The 23724-nt window shown below is 41.0% G+C and overlaps 1 protein-coding gene across 1 annotated transcript in view; it reads right to left on the bottom strand.

Moving 5' to 3' along the window:
* Positions 1-23724, bottom strand: part of KDM3B (lysine demethylase 3B) — a 72412-nt gene that overhangs the window by 48036 nt on the left and 652 nt on the right. The window contains 1 exon segment of the mRNA XM_003480917.4: positions 2162-2329. Within this exon segment, the coding sequence (XP_003480965.2) occupies positions 2162-2329 (168 nt within the window).

Genomic DNA, 23724 nt, shown 5'->3' with positions numbered 1-23724 from the left:
CTCGCTCATTAAAGGATCCGGTGTTGCTGTAAGCTGTGGCGTAGGTCAGAGACACAGCTCAGATCCTTGTGTTGCTGTGGCTGTGGTGTAGGCTGGCAGCTGTAGCTCCAAATCAACCCCTAGCCTGGGAACCTCCACATGCCACAGGTGTGGACCTAAAAAGCAAAAAATAAATAAATAAATAAGTAATAAAAAATAGAAAAGTTCCTGTCGTGGCTCAGCAAGTTAAGAAACTGACACAGTGTTCAGGAGTTCCCGTTGTGGCTCAGTGGTTAACGAATCCGACTAGGAACCATGAGGTTGCGGGTTTGATCCCTGGCCTTGCTCAGTGGGTTAGGGATCTGGCGTTGCCGTGAGCTGTGGTGTAGGTTGCAGACGCGGCTTGGATCCCGCGTTGCTGTGGCTCTGGTGTAGGCCGGTGGCTACTGCTCCGATTAGACCCCTAGCATGGAAACCTCCAGGTGCTGTGGGAGCGGCCCAAGCAATGGCAAGCAATGGCAAAAAGACAAAAAAAAGAAACTGATACAGTGTTCATGAGGATGTGGGTTCGATCCCTGGCCTTACTCAGTGGGTTAAGGATCCAGTGTTGCTGCAAACTGAGGTGTAGGTCACAGACGAAGCTCAGATTATTGGACCTGGTGTTGCCACAGCTGTGGTGTAGTCTGCAGCTACAGCTCTGATTCAAATCCTAGCCCAGGAACTTCCAGATGCTGCAGGTGTAGCTAGAAAAAGAAAACAAACAAAACTATCATATGATGCAACAATTCCACTTCTGGGTATTTATCTGAAGGAAATGAAATCAAAAAAAAAAAAAATATATATACACACACACACACACACACACACACATATACATATACACACATATGCATATACATACATATATACACACACATATATATATACACACACATACACACACACACACACACACACACACACACACACACACACACACACACACACACACACATATATTTTTTTGTCTTTTTAGGCCTGCACCTGCAGCATACGGAAGTTCCAGGCTACAGGTTGAATCAGAGTTGCGGCTGCCATCCTACACCATAGCAACACAGCAGCTGAGCTGTGTCTGCAACCTATACCACACCTCACAGCAACGCTGTATCTTTTACCCCACTGAGTCAGGCCAGGGATCAAACCCACATCCTCACGGATACTAATCGTGTTCTTAACCTGCTGAGCCACAAAAGGAACTCCTGAAATCACTATCTGGAAGAGATATCTGCATCCCCATGTTCAGCATACAGCGTTATTTACAAGAGCCAAGACGTAGAAACACCTAAGTATCTGGTGATGGATGAATGGATAAAGAAAATGTGGTGTATACACACAGACACACATGAATATTACACACAATGAAAAATTATTCAGTCATAAAAAAGGAGACAATCTTGCCATTTACAAGAACATAGCTGAATCTCCAGGGCATTATGCTAAGTGAAACAGACAGAGAAAGACAAATGCGGTACGATTTCACTTACATGCAGAACCTCAAACAACTGATCTCATAGACTCGGAGTGGTTGCCAGAGGTGGGAGAGTGGGGGGAATGGATGAAAGCGGTCAAAGGGTATAAAATGAGTAAGTTCTGGGCATCTAACGTATAGCATGATGACTATAGCTAATAATGCTACTGTATTATATACTTGAAAGTATACCTTAAAAGGTCTTATACAAAAACATAACTATGTGAGTCAATGGAAGTGTTAACTAACCTTATTGTGACAATCATTTCAGATACATTATATATATATGTATAAAACTATCATGTTGTATACAAACTTATACAATGTTATATGTCAACTATATCTCAATAAAGCTGGCAAAAATTAAACAGTTTCTATGGAAAAAAAAAAGACTTTAAGATTACAAACATTGTTTCATAACCTTACTATAAAAAAGCAAGGTGAAAAATTATTCAGAAACAAAGTATCAAATATTATCTAATATAAAGTTTCAGAAGACACAGGAGAAAAGATCTCCAATTTTTCCTCTGGTAACTTCAGAATAAAAGTGTGCTAAGGCCTAAGCATTGGAGTTTAGGGAATTCTAAAGAGTCCTGCTATTGGATAAATACCTTTAGTACAGGAGTAAATAGGAGTAAAAGCCAAATATGTTCCTAGCCAATAAAAGTCACTCACCAGGGCTGGCCACTGTGCAATTGAGACTCGAGTGCCCTGGACAAGGACTGGGTCCTTCCGGGGTGCCCATACCAGAGACCCTTCCAGCAGAAGCACAATAACCTCTTCAGCGTGAACTTTAACCCAGGAGTGTTCCTTCCAGTTACAGCCGTCAAATTCTACAAAGATCTAGAAAAAGAGTTAAAAATCAATCTTTAGGTTACCTTTGGAAAAATCCAACATTACAATGCATGAACAAACACAAACCTTCTGTTTTGAAAAAATGACTAGGTAAAATTCTACTATCTTATTTTTAAGTTCTTTTAATGGATTTCAATAAAAAACAATCTTACTTCAAAGCCAGGAAGCTGCTCTCATCCTCACTCTGAAAAGAGGGTACAGAGTTAAGGGGTTGTAAGTTATCTACAGTTAGTAAATTTTTAGCTGTGACCCTACTGAGATTTTCAACTCTCAGTTTCCAATTCACATCTAGGCACACCAGCTGGGGGCTTATTATACATAAGGCACTATGCTAGGTTCAGGAATACAGAGAAGAATCTAGCACAGTTCCTGGTCTCAAGGAGCTCAAGAGTTTAATATGTGGGAAGAGAAATTTTCTTATATTTCTTCTGAAAATGACTCAAATTTTAAAATTAATTTTGAATAGGTTATATACACACATGGTACAAAATTCAAAAGGATAAACACTAAAAAAAAAAAAAAAAAAAAAAAAAGACTCTCCCAGTCCCCTGAGTGAATTTTTATAGTACCACTAACTGCCGGGAGTGATCTCACATCGACCAGCAGAGGCACACTGTCATCACAGTCATCACAACGATGCTTTGCTTCCTCCCAGAAAAGGCTCCGCTTTTTGAGATATACTTAAGTAGCCTCTGTAAGGAGTTTTTGAAATCAATTCATATTAAATGAAACTACATTTTTCTTTCTTTCTTTTTGGCCGTACCCATGGCACACAGAAGTCCCCAGGCCGGGAAATGAAACTGCACCACAGAACTGATCTGAGCTACAGCAGTGACAATGCCAAATCCTTAACTGCTAGGCCACCCAGAAACTCTGAAACAACATTTTTCTAATAAATAGCATACTTAGGCTTAACTTTTCCATATAAATTCTGATATCTGAGCCTGTTCAATACAGCATAAAAAGGAAGACATATGCATATAGATATCAATATTTAGAACAGAAATTCTAGGGCCCAAAATACAGCTGGTCACAAAAAGAAAGACTAAAGCATTTATATCCCATTTCATTTTTTTTTTTTCGTCTTTTTGCTATTTCTTGGGCTGCTCCCGCAGCATATGGAGGTTCCCAGGCTAGGGGTCGAATCAGAGCTGTAGCCACTGGCCTATGCCAGAGTCACAGCAACATGGGATCCGAGCCGCGTCTGCAACCTACACCGCACGCAGCTCACAGCAATGCCAGATCCTTAACCCACTGAGCAAGGGCAGGGACCGAACCCAAAACCTCATGGTTCCCAGTTGGATTTGTTAACCACTGCGCCGCGCCGGGAACTCCCCATTTCATTTTTTTTTTTTTTTGTCTTTTGTCTTTTTGTTGTTGTTGTTGTTGCTATTTCTTGGGCCGCTCCCGCGGCATATGGAGGTTCCCAGGCTAGGGGTTGAATCGGAGCTGTAGCCACCGGCCTACGCCAGAGCCACAGCAACGCGGGATCCGAGCCGCGTCTGCAACCTACACCACAGCTCACGGCAACGCCGGATCGTTAACCCACTGAGCAAGGGGCAGGGACCAAACCCGCAACCTCATGGTTCCTAGTCGGATTCGTTAACCACTGCGCCATGACGGGAACTCCCCCATTTCATTTTTAAAGAATTTTAGTTGGCTCCTGGGAAATATGCAATAAAATAAAATATAAATTAAAAAATCAAGGCTAAGCAAACTACAAAGTGTAAAAAGAGGTAATGAGCTCCCGCTGTGGTGGAATGGGATTGGCAGCATCTCTGCAGTGCCAGGATGTAGGTTCAATCCCCTGCCCAGCACAGGGGGTTAAAGGATCCGGTGCTGCACTGGAAATTGGATCTGATCCCTGGCCCAGGAACCCCATATGTCATGGGGTGGACAAAAAAGAGAGAAAAAAAAAAAAAAGGAGGGAAAACTTGATCACGCAATAAGGATTTATACAGCTATATGACTGCATGATATATGGCATGATTGAGTGATTGATTGATTTGGCTCTGAGCTTCCCAAAGGTCACTATGAAAATGGAGAGGTCAGCTGCACAGTCCTCACTGTCTAAAAGGAAAGCACAAAGCAATTACTCAGGGAAGCAACACTTTCCAACTACGTGCCTCTACAAGAAATTTCTCACATGACTCTTGCTAAGGCAACAACGAGTGATGCAGGACAATGTCAGAATCCCCACAGCAGTCACTCCCAGCTAGAAACCACAGAGTTATCAGGAAGATCTGTAAGTACTAAGGGTATCAAGCATTTCCTACAGACTGAATATTAAAGCCTAGTACATGTGTCATTATTATTTTTCAAATATTTGTAGATGATACAATGAATAAAATTGAAACCCATTAAAATTGTTACTGAATTCATATCAGCTTTTATTGGTATATTAGTTCTTCTCTAAGTCAAGTTAAAAATCAGAGTTACAACTACATGAAAATTCAGGATACTTATACTTGAAAAGTGTGGAACCACTGCTTAGTAGCCTAGCATTGGGCTTAATCTCTTTACAAATAAGAAATACTTATGAACTCAAGTGCACTGCTGGAAAATTATCCCAGAAATTAAATTCATTATAGAAAGTTCTAGTTTTAATTTTTATAATATACAAAGTAAGCTTCATTTCGACTAAAAAAAAAAAAAAGGACAGGAAAATAAGGCTCAGAAAGAGGAAGCATGATTTTTATAGAGAAAGAACACTAAACTGCATTGAATATATGAATGGACTCACTCATATATACATCTACGTTCTAAAGGAATAAAAATACAACTTCAAGTAACTTGCAGACAACTGGAAAGAGATGAATTCAAATTTACATTTAATTGTAGACTCTGGTAACAAGAAACACACTAATGAAGAAAGCTTGGGGCTTATGTTCTGGGAGGCTTGGATTTGAGCCTTCGCCCCACTTTCTATTAAATACAAAATTTGAGGCAAATCACTCTTCCCTCCTCAAGTTTTGTTTTCCTCCCTTGTAATAAGACACACCCTTCTTCCTTACCTCATAGACTGGTTGTGAAAACTCAATAAAGTAATGGGTTTAAAAGCACTTTGGTCAATTACAAAGCCCTACTTGTGCAATAATATGCAATAAAATAAACAAAAATAAAATAAAATAGAAAATAGAGGGGTGTTTAGAGACAGGAGAGATCACTTCAGATGTACAAAGAGACTGATAAGGGCTGAGTTTAAAGAAAAAAAATGCAGTCCGAGTCAAGTTTTAAGACAGCCAGGAGCTTACAGCATGCTGTGGGGAAGGAGAAAGAGATGAGTCTAAAAAGACTAAGAGTCACATTTAAGAGAAGAGCTAACACCTATCCTTCTGAAACTATTCCAAAAAGTTGCAGAGGAAGGGATTCTCCCAAACTCATTCTATGAGGCCACCATAACCCTGATACCAAAACCAGACAAAGATACCACAAAAAAAGAAAACTACAGCCCAATTTCACAGATGAACATCGATGCAAAAATCCTCAACAAAATACTAGCAAACCGGAGTACCCGTCATGGCGCAGTGGTTAACGAATCCGACTAGGAACCATGAGGTTGAGGGTTCGATCCCTGCCCTTGCTCAGTAGGGTTAACGATCCAGCGTTGCCGTGGGCTGTGGTGTGGGTCGCAGACGCGGCTCTTCGGATCCCGCATTGCTGTGGCTCTGGCATAGGCCAGTGGCTACATCTCTGATTGGACCCCTAGCCTGGGAACCTCCATATGCCGTGGGAGCGGCCCAAGAAACAGCAAAAAGACAAAAAAAAGGAAAAAAAAAACTAGCAAACCGCATCCAACAATACATTAAAAGGATTGTACATCATGAAGTGGGATTTATTCCAGGGATGCAAGGATTCTTCAATATCCGCAAATCCATCAGTGTGATACACCACATTAACAAACTGAAGAATAAAAACCATATGATCCTCTCAATAGACGCGGAAAAAGCCTTGGACAAAATCCAACACCCATTTCTCATAAAAACCCTTCAGAAAGCGGGCATAACGGGAACCTACCTCAACAGGATAAAGGCCATATATGACAAACCCACAGCAAACATCATTCTCAATGGTGAAAAGCTGAAAGAATTCCCGCTGAGATCAGGAACAAGACAAGGATGTCCGCTCTTGCCACTACTCTTCAACATAGTTCTGGAAGTCCTAGCCACAGCAATCAGAGAAGTAAAAGAAATAAAAGGAATCCAAATTGGAAAGGAAGAAGTAAAACTATCACTATTTGCAGATGACATGATGCTATACCTAGAGAATCCTAAAGACTCTACCAGAAAACTGTTAGACCTCATCCGTGAATTTGGCAAAGTCACAGGATACAAAATTAATACACAAACATTAACAGCATTTCTATATACTTACAATGAAACTTCAGAAAGAAAAATTAGGGAAGCAATCCCATTTACCATTGCATCCAAAAGAATAAAATACCTAGGAATAAACCTACCTGAAGAGACAAAAGAACTGTACTCTGAAAACTATAAGACACTGAAGAAAGAAATCAATGATGACACAAATAGATAGAAAGATATACCATGCTCGTGGATTGGAAGAGTTAATATTATCAAAATGACTATACTACCTAAGGCAATCTACAGATTCAATGCAATCTCTATTAAATTACCAAGGACATTTATCACAGAACTCGAACAAAATGTTTTAAAGTTTGTTTGGAAGCACATAAGACCTAGAACAGCCAAAGACATCCTGAAAAAAAAAATGGAGCTGGAGGAATCAGGCTCCTGGACTTGACTACACTACAAAGCAACAATCATCAAAACTGTATGGTACTGGCACAAGACAGAAACAGAGATCAGTGGAACAGGATAGAAAGCCCAGAATTCAACCCACGCACCTACAGCCAACTCATCTATGACAAAGGAGGCAAGGATACACAATGGAGAAAGGACAGTTTGTTCAGTAAGTGGTGCTAGGAAAACTGGACAGCCACATGGAAAAGAATGAAATTAGAACACTCTCTAACACCATACACAAAAATAAACTCAAAATGGATTAAAGACCTAGCTATAAGACCAGATACTATAAAACTCTTAGAGGAAAACAGGTCAAACACTCTCTGGCATAAATGACAGCAACATCTTCTCAGATCTACCTCTAGAGTATTGACAATAAAAACAAAAATAAACAAATGGGACTAATCAAACTTCAAAGTTTCTGCACAGCAAAGGAAACCCTAAACAAAACGAAAAGACAACCCACAGAATGGGAGAAAATCTTTGCATTGAATCAACTGACAAGGGATTGATCTCCAAAATGTACAAACACCTTCTGCAGCTCCATACCAAAAAAACAAACAACCCCATCAAAAAATGGGCAGAAGATCTAAACAGACAGTTCTCCAAAGAAGACATACAGATGGCCAAAAAACGCATGAAATGCAAATCAAAACCACTATGAGGTACCACCTTACACCAGCCAGAATGGCCATCATCCAAAAGTCTACAAATAATAAGTGCTGGAGAGGGTGTGGAGAAAAAGGAACCCTAGTACACTGTTGGTGGGATTGTAAATTGGTGCAACCACTGTGGAAAACAGGATGGAGAGTCCTCAGAAAATGAAAAATAGAACTACCATTTGATCCAGCAATCCCACTCCTGGGCATCTATCCAGAGAAAACCACAACTCGCAAAGACACAGGTACTCCAGTGTTCATTGCAGCACCATGAGGTTGCGGGTTTGGTCCCTGCCCTTGCTCAGTGGGTTAACGATCCAGCATTGTCGTGAGCTGTGGTGTAGGTCACAGACGTGGCTCGGATCCCACGTTGCTGTGGCTCGGTATAGGCCGGAGGCTACAGCTCCGATTCGACCCCTAGCCTGGGAACCTCCATATGCCACGGGAGAGGCCCAAGAAATGGCAAAAAAACAAAACAAAACAAAAAAACACTAAATGTCCATTGACAGAGGAGTGGCTAGAGAAGATGTGGTACATATACACAATGGAATATTACTCAGCCATTAAAAAGAACGAAATACCAGCATTTTTAGCAACATGGATGGACGTAGAAACTATCATGCTAAGTGAAGTCAGCCATACAATGAGACACCAACATCAAATGCTCTTACTGACATGTGGAATCTGAAAAAAGGACAGATGGAACTTCTTTGCAGAACAGATGCTGACTCACAGACAATGAAAAACTTATGGTCTCTGGAGGAGACAGTTTGGGGGGTGGGGGGATGTGCTTGGGCTGTGGGATGGAAATCCTGTGAAATCAGATTGTTATGATCATTATACAACTACAGATGTGATAAATTCATTTAATTAAAAAAATAATAAAAAATAAAGATAGGAATTCCCATCGTGGCGCAGTGGTTAACGAATCCGACTTGGAACCATGAGGTTGAGGGTTCGGTCCCTGGCCTTGCTCAGTGGGTTAACGATCCGGCGTTGCCGTGAGCTGTGGTGTAGGTTGCAGATGCGGCTCGGATCCCGCGTTGCTGTGGCTTGGCGTAGGCCGGTGGCTACAGCTCCGATTCAACCCCTAGCCTGGAAACCTCCATATGCCACGGAAGCGGCCCAAGAAATAGCAACAACAACAACAACAACAAAAAAGACAAAAGACAAAAAAATAAAAAATAAAAAAAATAAAGATAATCTATGAATAGAATATTAAGCATGAACTGGAAATTTAAAAATAAATAAATAATAAATAAATGACAAAAAAATAAAATAAAAAAATAAAAAGACTAAGAGTCAATGTGGAAGACCCTGAACATTGGGATAAAATTTGGACTTCAACCAGCTGCTAACAGGAGATATGTGTGTATGGGTGTGTATATGCACAACTGCCATTAAAAGGTCTCCTCCAATAGAGGAGTTCCCGTTGTGGCGAAGCAGAAACAAATGTGACTAGTAACCATGAAGTTGCAGGTTCAATCCCTGGCCTTGCTGAGTGGGTTAAGGATCCGACGCTGCCATGAGCTGTGGTGTAGGCTGCAGACATGGCTTGGATCTGGTGTTGCTGTGGCTGTGGTGTAGACCGCAGCTATAACTCCGATTCGACCCTAGCCTGGAAACCTCCATGTGCTGCAGGTACAGCCCTCAAAAGACAAAAGACAATAAAATAAAATAAAATAAAAATAAAAGGTCTTCAATCGAGGTCAAAATATAAACAGAACATTTGGTTTTAGGACAACTCATTAACTAGGACAGTGGATGTAGATAGTTTAGGGGTGGGGTGGGGTGGGGTGGTGTGGGGAACAGGGAGTGTTCTTACACAACCCAGAGTTGGAGTAGTGAGACTAGCTTGGAAGTGACCAGCGCTTCTGAGAATCAGAGTCCTATCACCAAGTGGGATAACTGCTTGGATATAAGGAAGTTACGCAAGGGAAATTTTTTTTTTTTTTTTTTTGTCTTTTGTCTTTTTGTTGTTGCTATTTCTTGGGCCGCTCCTGTGGCATATGGAGGTTCCCAGGCTAGGGGTGAATCGGAGCTGTAGCCACTGGCCTACACCAGAGCCATAGCAATGCGGAATCCGAGCTGCGTCTGCGACCCACACCACTGAGCAAGGCCAGGGACCGAACCCGCAACCTCATGGTTCCTAGTCGGATTCGTTAACCACTGCGCCACAATGAGAACTCCATAAGGGAAAATTTTTAAAATGACTTAGATTTTGAACCAGAGACTAAGAGAACTGTGGTGTTGAGTGGCGCCGTAAATGAATGTCAGGAGGCAATAGCTGAAGGACAGAAAAGACCTTATAAGCCAAGAAATGGAGCACAGGGTGTGGAGCCCCCAGGAGGAGTCTGACCCTGAGTGACATTGAACTTTACTTAGAAACCCAGAGGTCGACGCTCCACAGTGCTTGACAGCTAGGTGCCATGCTACAGTACTAACACGCCACTTTAAAAACCAACATGAGTCACAAAATTCTAAGTCATACCAACACAAATATAAGAACAACACTAAAAGAAGTCACCATAATGATTTTGTCTTTGTACATAAGAACTTGAACATTTTAAAAGTTAATATTCAGGAATCCTATTATCACACACCTGAAAACACCATGGAAAAGCTGACATATTTGAAAGCCACATTTCATCTAATGTAAGGGTAATTATTTCTTAACCTGCCTGGGCAAAAGAATAAAGTGTTGAACTTGACAACCACCTCAGCACGTATGTACTGGGATCAAGCAACAGCTTGAGGCTAACAGTATGAATCTGTTTTACAACGTGGAATGTGGATATCTGTAAGGATGTTCTACCAGCATTAAGGATTATTTTTGACCCCAGCACTGGGCTTCACCTCCTAGCTAGAGATGGAAGGAGTTAGAACATAAAAGGGGAAGAATCATTTAGTCAAAGTACACAGAACATGAACTCATAAAATGGTAGTGGCCAGGTCACAGGATAAGAAGAAGGGATAGAAACAAACAAACAAAATTAAAAAAAAAAAAAAAAAAAAAGCAATGGTAATGACTGGACTGAGTTAGAGACAGCCCAGGCAGGTTGATAATCTGGACAGAACAGGATTAAAACATTTGAGTTGACTTTTTCAAAAAGCCTACTATTTTTTTTTTTTTTTTGTCTTTATAGGGCCGCACCTGCGGTATATGGAGCTTTCCAGGCTAGGGGTCTAAATCGGAGCTGCAGCCGCCAGCCTATGCCAGTGCCACAGCAACGAGGGATCTGAGCCGAGTCTGTGACCTACACCACAGCTTACGGCAACGCTGGATCCTTAACCCATTGAGCGAGGCCAGGGATTGAACCTGAAACTTCATGGTTCTTAGTCGGATTCGTTAACCACTGAGACACGACGGGAACTCGCAAAAAGCCTACTATTAAAAATTTCTACTGTTAGAGTAAGAGCAGCAAATAGTACTGCACTTTGAACAGCTCTTTTATGGTTGATATGTAATATACATTCATTTCAGTGACATTAAAATGAAATATTTTTAAAAAATCAAATAACAACTCTAGTTTGATAAAATTAGATGGTAGTAATCTGAGTAACAGAGACCTCCATGTTTATCATATATTCATGTAATTACCGGTTTAGATTCTGGTTTTTCCTAAGGCCATTCTTACTACAATTAACAAAATTATTCATTTATTCATTCACTCAACAAAAACAGAATGCCTCATAAATGTGTGTGTGTACGTGTGCTCACGTGCACGCACACACATAAGCGAGCAGCACTTGCCAGCAGGGCCAAGAATATCAAAGTGGATAAGATAGCACTTGGTAGGAGTGAATCACACCCTCAGTGAGCCAAAGGCAGGTAGAGAAATTATTACAGAGCTATGTAATAAATGAGGGCTATAATAAAGACTGAACATGCTAAAGAAGGCTTCTGCCTTGGGGAACTAGAACAGCTTCACAGAACACAGAGTGTATGCAAGCTGGATCTCAAAGGTCAAGCTGCATTCATTCTTCTGGCAGAGAGGGGAGAGAACGACTTTCCAGCAGGTGCAAAGCCAAAGGAACATCAAAGCAGATTGAGTGTTCTAGGAGGAGGATGTAGAGGCTAGTAAGCTAGCTATAGTGTTCTGTCGGCATGTTAACGGATGATAAACTGAAACCTAGTGGCAAAAGTTCTTGTTTGGTCAGCAGTGGGTTTTTTGGTGGTTGGTTTGTTCTAACTTGCGCTTAAAAATCATTAGGCACTGGCCATCAGTCAATCCTCTCTACACCCTTTAGTCTGTCACCCAGCTCTTTCACATAAGCCTGGTCCCTGGACATGTGAGTTTATGTTGTCTTCATAGGCCTTAGGGGAGCCAATGATAGTTTTAATGGGTAGGGACAATGATAAAAACAGAAGGACAGAAACTGTCCAGATATGTTTTAGAAAGATAAGGCCATCTGGAGGAAAAACTTCTCAATATTAAGTTTAAATAGGAAGTCAAAATAGAAATTACAAAGTTTGGAGTTCCCGCAATCTCATGGTTCCTAGTCGGATTCATTAACCACTAAGACAGGTGAAAACATGGGCTATGGTGATACATGAAAACAGGTACATAAAATACTGCTGGAGTTCCCGTCATGGTGCAGTGGTTAACGAATCCGACTAGGAACCATGAGGTTGCGGGTTCAATTCTTGGCCTTGCTCAGTGGGTTAAGGATTCGGCGTTGCCGTGAGCTGTGGTGTAGATTGCAGATGCGGCTCAGATCCCGTGTTGCTGTGGCTCTGGCGTAGGCCAGTGGCTACGGCTCCTATTACACCCCTAGCCTGAGAATCTCCATATGCCACGGGAGTGGCCCTAGAAAAGGCAAAAAAGAAAAAAAAAGAGAGAGAGATACCCGATAGACTAATGTGGAAAGATTTCTAAGAAATACAGAAAAAAGCAAGCTGAAGATTTTTTAGGGGGTGGGAGAACAAGAAAAGCATTGGGGTAGGAGAAGTAATAATATTTTAGCCTTATCAGTAAATGTTCCTTCTTTTTTGTCTTTAAAAACATGTATTCAGGGAGTTCCTGTTGTGGCACAGCAGAAACGAATCCAACTAGCATCCACGAGGATTAGGGTTCATTTGATCCCTGGCCTTCCTCAGTGGGTTGGGGATTTGATGTTGCTGTGAGCTGCAGTGTAGTTCACAGATTCGGTTCAGATCCCGAGTTGGTGTGGCTGTGGTGTATAGCTCAGATTCGACCCCTAGCCTGGGAATTTCCATATGCCTCGGGTATGGCCCTAAAAAGCAGAACAAAACAACAACAAAAAACATGTATTCACGTATTATTTATACTATGAACTTTTTTAAAAAAGAAAGAATTAACTTTGGGGTCAGGTTGGAAGAGAACTCATAGAAGGAAAAACTGGAGACAGGGAGACAAATTACAAAGAAATGAAAACCCAGGTAAGAGACATAAAGGCCTAAACCAATAAGACTATATGAATGGAGGGCATATTTGAGAAATTAGAGATAAAAATGGCCATGAGCTGCAGTGTAGGTCGTAGGTGTGTCTCAGATTCTGTGTTGCTGTGGCTGCGGCATAGGCCAGAAGCTACAGTTCCAATTTGACCCCTAGCCTGGGAACTTCCACATGTCACAGGTACAGGCCTAAAATAAATAAATAAATAAATAAACAACAGGATATGATGATGATTGTGAGAGGGTAAGAAAAATGGAAGACTAACTTCCAAGGTTCCTGTATTTTCTTTACCAGTGTTCCTAACTACATTCTAAACAAAATACGAACACTGATACAAATGATTTTACAAAACTGGGATATCTTGACAACCTTGGTGGGGAATGATGCAACTCTAGAACAATGCTGTTTTTGAACAAAAAATAATTTTCTCTCTAAGGTTCCTTTGATCAAGAGATAGCTTTCTAACAATTACTCCCATTTTTCCCCTAACATTCTCAATAAATTAAACTTAATGCTTGAGTATCATAGGAATAACTTGAGCAAAAATTCAAGCATATGTATGCTCACAGGGTCAGTGGAATCAAAAAGATCTGGATTTCCATTTCTTCCCATTTCTTAGCTGTGTAGCTGAGAGGAAGTTACTTTAGCCTCTATGAGTCTTACTTCCCTTGCCTATTAATAGGGACACTAAGTACCTCAAAGGATTGTAATAGGATTAGATGAAATAAAAATGTAAAATGCCTAGCAGATCTTGGACTCCCAATAAACCACATGCCTTAAGCAAACTTATACTACTGGTCAGAATATATTTCATGGTATGACTTAAAGGAAAAAAAAAATTGCCATATATCAAGAATCTTAAATATGTGTATATTCTGTGTTTTCATAATACCACTCCTGGCAATAATCCTAGGAAGTCACCCTGAATACAGAAAAGGCTTTAATTCACAAAAATATTAATCACAGAATTATTGATAAAGCCTAAAATCTGAAACAATTTCAATATCCAATGAAAGAGGAATGGTTAAATTATCCAGTCCAATAAAAACTATAAGATTTTCTTAGAGAGCATTTATTGTTTCCCTTTCACTTATGAAAGCAATACATGTTATCTGTGGAAAATACGGAAAAGCACAAAAAAAAATTAAAATTTTTTGGTAATACAAGAAAATAATTGCCATATTTAGTGAAAAGCAAAACTCAAAATTGAAAATACAATGTGAATTCAATGTTTAATGATTCTAAAAAAGGATTAGAAGAATATGTATCAATACACAGCAGTTTCTAATGGGTTGGTGACACTACAGGGACTATTTTTTAATTTATTATTTTTATTAAAATAATTTCTACATTTTATATAATAGGCATGCGTTACTTGAGAATCAGACAAACAAAACATCTAATGCTTCAAACAACTCAGATGTAAATCACAAAAACCAATGACAACGTATTTTTAATAGGGGAGGGGCAAATATGAATCCAATCATATAAAGACACAAAAATTAGTACTGAGTCAATATTAATAAAAATATATAAAAAGCCCCTTGGAGCTCCCATTTTGGCTCAGTGGGTTAAGAACCAGACTAGTATCCATGAGGATGTGGGTTTAACCCCTGAACTCACTTAGTGGTAATTGCCTCAAGCTGTGGTGTTGGTCACAGATACGACCTGGATCTCACATTGCTGTGGCATAGGCCTGCAGCTGCAGGTCCTATCTGACACTCTAGCCTGGGAACTTCCATATGCTGCGAGGGTATTAAAAAAAAAAAGAAGAGTTCCCATCATGGCACAGCAGAAAGGAATCCAACTAGGAACCACGAGGTTTTGGGATCAATCCCTGGCCTCACTCAGTGCGTTGAGGATCCAGCATTGCCGTGAGCTGTGGTGTAGGTTGCAGACACGGCCCGGATCCCGTGCGGCTGTGGCACAGGCTGGCAGCAATAGCTCCACTTAGACCCCTAGCCTTGGAACCTCTATATGCCATGGGTGTGGACCTAAAAAGCAAATAAATTAAAAAAATACACACACACACACACACATATATATAAAGCCCCTTAAAGATCAAGTATAGGAGTTCCTGTTGTGGCTCAGGGGAAACAAATCTGACTAGCATCCATGAGTACGAAGGTTCAATTCCTGGTCTTGTTCAGTGGTTAAGGATCTGGAATTGCCATGAGCTATGGTGCACGTCACAGATGTGGCTTGGATCCTGCATTGCTGTGGCTGTGGTGTAGGCTGGAAGCTACAGCTCCAATTTGACCCCTAGCCTGGGAACTTCCATATGCCGTGGGTATGGCCTTAAAAAGACCAAAAAAAAAAAAAAAAAAAAAAGATCAAGTATAAATCAGAGTTCCCTGGTGGTTCAAGTAGGTTAAGGACCTGATGCTGTCACTGCTATGGCTCGGGTTGCTGCTATGGCATGATTTTGATAACTGGCCTGGGATTTTCCACATGCTATGCACGTGGTCAAAAATACCAAAGGGGAAAAAAAATCAAGTATAAATACTTTTTCTTCTTTTCACTTTTTCTTTTTTGGCTGCCCTGCAGCATATGGAGTTCCCAGGCCAGGGATCAGATCCGAACCATAGCCACAGCAGCAACAGGGGATCCTTAACCCGTTGTGCTGGCTAGGATCAAATCTTAGTCCCAGCACTCCAGAGATGCCACCCATCCCCCTGCACCACAGTGGGAACTCCCAAATACTTTATATACATTTTTTGTTTGTTTGTTTTTTTGCCTTTTCTAGGGCCGCTCCTGTGGCATATGGAAGTTTCCAGGCTAGGGTCCAATAGGAGCTGTTGCCACTGGCCTAGGCCAGAGCCACAGTAACGTGGGATTCAAGCCGCATATGCAACCTATACCATAGTTCATGGCAACACCAGATCCTTAACCCACTGAGCAAGGCCAGGGATCAAACCCGCAACCTCATGGTTCCTAGTCAGATTTGTTAACCACTGAGCCATGACAGAACTCCCCCAAATACTTTATAAAAATGCATGTGTTCCAACTGTTCTTGATGAACATACAGTATAGTAGGGGAGATAAGCTATATATCTTGTTATGTATCTATACCAATAAAAATTGTGATAAGTATTTCAAAAGAAGTATCCACAAACTGATAAGGGAGCAAAGGGGAAAAAACACTCTGATTTAGAAAGGCTTTATAGAGGTGATAAACCCTAGAACAGACAGGTTTTCTTTTTTCTTTATACGATTTCAAAACCAAAAGCAAAGGGTTAAGGGGTAATAAAACAAAGGAAATCAAAAAGTACTAGGAAAGTGGAGGATCATCAAATCAGGACTGCTTGCTGTAAATATCCTTTTGTCAACACCCAATTTTCCTTGTCTGATTCTTTGCACACCAAGGATTCATCTTATCTATAATTTGGTCTCTTGAGTAGACCAGGAGGGGGCTCTGTGCAGGTCTCTGGATAGGTTTATCTCCCATTGTAAATTAATAACCTTACATGTGGATTTACAAATCAGTCTCTTGAGTTTGGTTAGTGAGAATCAGTCCCCTAGAGTCTGATTACCCCTGAAGACACAAAAAAACCCAGAGCTCCTCCCTTGCAAAACTGACAGATGTCGTCCTAAGAGTGAGTACTCAACAATCAGGCAAGTTTTACCCAACTAAAGAACAAGGGTAAAAGAGACTTTGGCAGTAGAGATAGTGGAGTTGGGAGGGCTTAAAAACCACCAACCTGTCAAAGGGAGTGGAAAACTGAGAAGCAGTAACAGGTGTTGTGTCCCCCAGGCCTTGTAGAAGCAAAGCCTACAGGAACCCACCCCAGCTGTTGTTGAGAAAATAACCACAGAAAATGCCATGCTACCATTTAGGCCGGTGGAGGGGAAACTAAAGCAACTTGAACAAGGTAGATAACAGAACCAGGCAAGTGAGTACTCAAGGAGGAAGTGGACCCTTAGCAGGTGGTGAATTAGTGATGCAACTCTTAAAAACAAAGGTATAGGAAGTTTCCCCGTGGCACAGCGGGTTAAAGATCTGGTGTTGTCATGGCTGTGGCACAGGTCACAACTGTGGCATGGGTTCGATCCCTGACCTAGGAATTTCCAAACACCATGGGTGCAGCACCCCCCAAAAGACGTGTTCTTAAAGGGGCTCACATTTAAACGTTACATGCTCTTTTGCACAGTCTCATTTTTATTTAAAGTTCTCTACACTAGGAGCTCCTGCTGTGGTGCAATAGGGTGGCACCTTGGGAACACTGGGACATGGGTTTGATCCCCGACCCAGCACAGTGGGTTAAGGATACAGCATTGCCACAGCTGCAGCTTAGGTGGCCTGGGAACTCCAAATGCCATGGCCAAAAAAAAATTAAAATTAAAAAAAGTTCTTTATTTTTTTGAAAAATAATAAACTCCATTTATAATCGTATGATCCAAATAAAAATATAAAACTCAAACTATGGAAAAAAAGTTCTTTAAACTGTACAGTGATCTACAAACACATTCCATTTACTTTAATAGAAGCATACAATTCACAATATTATTCAGATTTTGTATTTAACTTTGGAATTATAAGCAAGAAAAAGACACTGAAGCATAATCATTAAAAGCCATACTCTCGGAGTTCCCATTGTGGCTCAGTGGAAACGAATCTGACTAGTACCCATGAGGATGAGGTTCCATCCCTGCCTTGCTCAAAGGGTTAAGGATCCAGTGTTGCCATGAGCTGTGGTGTAGGTGGCAGACACGGCTTGGATCTGGCATTGTTGTGGCTGTGGTATAGGCCAGCAGCTACAGCTCAGATTTGACCCCTAGTCTGGGAACCTCCATATGCCATGTGTGTGGCCCTAAAAAGACAAAAAAAAAAAAAAAAAAAAAAGCCATACTCTCTTATTTCAATTATGGCTGAAGTTCTATGTTTAAACATACGTTGAGAATAAAATACTGAATTGTACCCAGGAAACATGGTACTATCTTGGACTTGATTATAATTACCACATTATCTAGAAACAAACTAGGGAGGTATTTGATTTTATTTTTACTTATTTATTTGTCTTTTTTTTAGGACGGCACCCAAAGCATATGGAGGTTCCCAGGCTAGGAGTCGAATCAGAGCTATAGCCTCCGGACTACACCACAGCCACAGCAACGCAGGATCTGAGCCGATCCGTGGCCCACACCACAGTTCACAGTAACACCACAACTCACAGCAACACTGGATCCTTAACCCGCTGAGGGAGGTCAGGGATCGAACCTGCGTCCTCATGGATACTAGTCAGATATGTTTCCGCTAAGCCATGATGGGAACTCCCTAGAGAGGCATTTTTTCTACTTTACTTTTTTCTGTCTTTTTAGGGCCACACCCAAAGCACACGGAGGTTCTAGGCTAGGGCTCCATGTGCTTTGCTGCACATGCTGGCCTACACCACATCTACAGCAATGCCAGATTTGAGCCGTGTCTGTGACCTACACCACAGCTCATGGCAATGCCGGATCCTTAACCCACTGAGCAAAGCCAGGGATCGAATCTGCACTTCATGGATACTAGTCAGATTCGTTTCCACAGAGCCGCAACAGGAACTCTCCCTAGAGAGGTACTTTAAAGTCCACCTAACCTGAGACAAAGAGGAAGGCTTGGAGGAGGTTATTTAAAAAAATAAAATAAAAAGAAAAAAGGATATGCTTTCACTCCTTTTGGAAGACTCCTAGATGGAAGAAACATGGTACTAGCTTAGACACTGCAACAATTATGACATTATCTCAAAGGAAAGGAGGTCTAAAATGGAAGATGGAAGATTAAGTGATAATAAAATAAGGCAGACATGTTTTTACTCCTCTTGCAAATTCTGGATAGCTGACATAGGTAAGACACACAATCAAAACAAATCAGTGCTGGAGTTCTTGCTGTGGCACAGTGGGTTAAGAATCCAACTGCATGGAGTTCCCATATGTGGCTCAGTGGGTTAAAAACCCAACATAGTATCTGTGAGGATTCAGGTCTGATCCTTGGTCTCATTCAGTGGGTTAAGGATCTGGTGTTGCTGTGGCTGTGGTGTAGACAGCAGCTGTAGTTCTGATTGGACCCTTAGCCCAGGAACTTCCATATGCTGCAGATGCAGCCTTAAAAAAGAGAGAGAGAGAGAGGGAGAGAGACAGACAGACAGACAGACAGACAGACAGAAAGAAAGAAAAGAAAGAAAGAAAGAAAGAAAGAAAAAAGAACCTAACTGCAGCAGCTCAGGTCACTATGGGGGCATGGGTTCAATCTTTGGCCCAACACAGTGAGTTAAAGGATCTGGCATTGCCACAGATTCCTGGTCCTGTAACTTTCATATGCCACAGGTGTGGCCATAAAACAAACAAAAAAATGAAAACAAATCAGTGTTACTAAAAGCACATTTAATTCTATCATACCATAAGAAAAGGATGGTTTATTTCATGAAAATGGTGCTGCCACAACTAGTTACTATTTCAGTTGGAAAAGTTAGAGCCCCCATCACACCTGCCACTTCTGGACCAAAGAGCTAAAAGTAAAAATAAATGAAACATTAAAAAGAAAATTTGAAGAATATTTACATAGGCTCAAGGTGGATGGAGGGAGGGGTCTCTTCCCGAGCAAGTGAACAACAGAAGCCATTAAGAAAGATCTCAGAGGGAGTTCCTGTTATGGCGCAGCGGAAACGAATCCGACTAGGAACCATGAGGTTTCGACTTTGATCCCTGATCTTGACAGTGGGTTACGGATCTGGCGTTGCCATGACCTGTGGTGTAGGTCGAAGACACAGCTCGGATCCAGTGTTGCTGTGGCTCTGGCATAGGCCGGTGGCTACAGCTCCAATCTGACCCCTAGCCTGGGAACCTCCATATACCGCAGGTGCACCCTTTATAGACAAAAAAAAAAAAAAACAGTGCAGGGGGGGGTCTCAGAAATCCAATGATATAAACATGTTATTTTCCTGTGAGGCAAAGCAACCCAAAAGTTAAAAGACAAATGAGAGAAAATACACACTTGACCATTTGACAGGTAAAGGAGTTAATGTGCCTAACATGTACAGAACTTATACAGAATAAGAAGACTCCAATTTTTTCAAACAGGCAAAAAAACTGGCATAAATAAGTCATAAAAGAAACGCAAGAGGTCAATAAACACAGGAAAAGATCAGCAGTCAGGAAAATGTTAGGTACTATTTTTTACCCATTAGATGGCCAAAACTGACAAAGAATGATGACACCAGTGATGCCAAGATTACGTAAAGGGAAGCAAGCACTGCCTGCATGCACTGCTGGTATGAGTGTGGAATGCTGTTACCTCAAAGGAAAATAACCTGGCATTACCTAATAAAATAAAAACATAGGGATTCTCATTGTGGCTCATGGGTAAGGAATGCAACTAGTACCCATGAGGATGCGAGTTCGATCCCTGGCCCCACTCAGTGGGTTAAGGATGCAACATTGCCATGAGATGCGATGTAGATTGAAGACTTGGCTCAGATCTGGCATTGCTGTGGCTGTGGTGCAGGCCAGCAGCTGCAGCTCTGATTCAACCCCTAGCCTGGGAACTTCCATATACCAGAGGGACGGCCCTAAAAAGAAAACATATATATACATGTAGTCCTTAACTCAACAATCCTATTCCTGATGGCTAAAGTACAGAAACAAAATCATGATTATATAAAGATATATGCACAAGTATATTAACTGCAGCACTGTCTGTAAGGGTCAAAAAATTTTAAATATCCTGAATGCCTACCATAAAGGGAAAACATTAAATAAAATATGGTACATCCATTCTATGGAATACATAATGTAGTTATCTAAAAGATGAATAAGATCTATAGGTACTGATATTCATAGTCTAATGTCAAAGGGAAAAAAGCAGGCATCAGACATTGCACAAATGCTAGCAGTTGCTAAAAAAAGCAACCTTAGTATACAGAAAAGTGTTTTTATATTTTTTTTTTACCAGTATTAAGAAAGATGTACAGGCTTCTTCGGCAAGTAGAATGTGGAGAAGGATGGAGACTGTTGACTTTCCTATATATACTCTTGGTTGCTTGACATTCTGCAAAATCCAGAATTTTGGATTTTTTTTTTTTTGCCTTTTTAACAATGAAAAAAAGAAAAATCCACTTTTTTTGGTTCATGTGTTTACATATGATACCTATTTATGTGAAGGTTCCAAGGTCTCTGATATTTACCTCAACCAACAATGACAAAGAGGACACAGAATTAGAAAACAAGTTAGAAATAAAGGCATAAAAATCCATTAAACTAATTTTGCAGTGAGACTTTTTCTCTTTCTTTCTTTCACATAACAGGCTTATTTGAAATACAAATAAAGTTACTATCCATGGGGGGGGAGCTGTTTTTCTACTTAACCTAAAAATCTCAGTAGTTATTTGTCAGCATAACTCTGGTAAGGAAGATGCCCACCTATCAAATTTTCATCAACAAAACTTTTGATCAACAAGATCCTGACTTATCTTTTTTCACATTTCATCTTAAGGTAGCATATGGCTTTGGTACTGTTTTCCCAAAAAAGGGTTCATTAATGGATCAGGACTACATTTTGAAAGATTTCTGGATCATAAAGTATTTAGAAAGAGGATATTAATGGAGCCTAAAATTGAGAAGTGCTTTCAATCACTTCAAAAACACATTCATTCAACCCTCAATTACTCATCCTTAACAGGGGGCGCCCTGCCATGCATTACTCAAAACCAAGCATGCCTGAAAACATCTTAAACATTGCTGAATGAAAATCTGCCCAATCACAGGCCAGTTGCTTGCAAACTCCACCCTTGAGTACAGGAAGAACACTTTTGATTGGAAGACGGTTGTGTTTACTACGGAGTGGTGCAAATTGGAAAGGCCCACAAGCCTAGGGTCCAAAGGAAAAGTCTTTAACGAAAAAGGAAAACAAACTGCCAGTTCTGATCCTATACTAGTCATTGTCATTAACAGAACCTCATCATCTCAACAGTAATTCCTGAGCAATTCTACAAGCTGGTGAAGAATTTTTAAAGGCTCTGAGTTTTGTTGTGGCTGTTGTCTCATCTAGGTCACTTGGTTATACACACAAGACAAGAATAAGCACATTCTTAAAACCCCGAACTGCCTTTGTTTCTATATGCATACAGCTCTACACAAGAACTCAACGCAGCTATAGTGGACATTTTGCTATAACTTCCAAGAATCACGGCAACATTTTACTTGGTGTGAGGAACCAATTCCAACCGCCCAGTGGTGAAATTACTCAGTATTTAGCTTAATAGTTGTCCAGCATCTCAGCGAGCTTCAAAAACCTCTGTCCTTAGGGAGCCCAGCAAACAAAGTGCATGGGTAGCCATTTCAGGTGCAGAACTCATTACCAATTCATTTGATGGAGGAAACAACTAGAGAATAAAACTCCAACCGAAACTCTGGCACAGACTAGGGCTTCGGTCAAAATATGCATATAATGGTGGATGTTTAGTGCACTTAGGGGGTAAATTACTGGATCTGAGAGGAACACCTCTCTTCTGTCTCAACCTTAAAAGCAATCTTCTAAAGAAAGCGCAAAGGAATTTAAACCCAAATCCCTTCTTAATCATCATCCTTACCCCTGTTATATTCCTGCTATCTCTTTACAAATTCGCCCCATTGAAGCCTTCTAAATAAATGTTCAAGCAGCCTTTTTCTTTATAGAGCTTGGAGACAGATCAAAGTAAACGAACTTAGTAGAAGCCTAAGCCAGCCAAAAGCAAAACAATCCATAAAGCTTGCATATCAGAAAAAAAAAACAATAATAAGCTTAACACTACTGATCAATAGGTAGAAAAATGATTATTAGAAACCTGCAACGTTAATATCAAATCTTAAAATCGCGTTCCCCTTCACAGTGAATAAAGTATCTGCAGAAGGAAGTTCATCGTGAAAATCTTTCTTGTGACTGCGGATCTACCACAATCCAAAAGAAGCCCCCTATTTTTCCAGTCTTATCTCAACAGAGAAGCTAGGGCCGCTATCAGAATGAGGAACTAAAGAGGCTTGCCAAAGCTCAAAGGCAATATTTTGCTGCCACATTAACAAAAATAACACATCATGGTCCCGAATGCTAGTTAAGTTCTATTACTGAACAACTTTAATCACAAAATACACCACGGCAAGTATTCAAAAGCGGCCAAGCCTCAATACAAAGTTTCAAAACAAAACCTCACCCAAGGTTTGGGGGAGTAGCCTAGCTAGGAGCAAAAAAGCACCACCCAACAGCCCTATTTGGCTGCTAGGACAGATCTCAAACTTATCGAAAACAGCCACAACGGCAGCTCCTGTCACCCAGAAGCGCAGAGAGAGAGGAGCCCAAAGCGAGTCTCCAAGAGCTGGCTTTTCTGGAGACCGCCAGGCCGAGCCCGGCTCAGACAAGGAGGAAGTAACTGCCAGATAAAAAAGCCCCGAGTAGCTCCAACTGCAGCCTCCGTGCCTCCCACAATTGCCCACATTCCCGCCCCACTAGGGGCTCCGAGAAGAAGGGAGCAGGGCGCAGGTCTCTCGGGAGAGGCTGGGGAAGAGAGGTCTTCCAGGAGGCAGCGGCT

Source organism: Sus scrofa, chromosome 2 (genome assembly GCF_000003025.6).
Source record: "Sus scrofa isolate TJ Tabasco breed Duroc chromosome 2, Sscrofa11.1, whole genome shotgun sequence".
Taxonomy (NCBI): Eukaryota; Metazoa; Chordata; class Mammalia; order Artiodactyla; family Suidae; genus Sus; species Sus scrofa.
The sequence above is the reverse complement of the archived record's forward strand: the minus strand, read 5'-3'. Positions and strand labels throughout refer to the sequence as shown.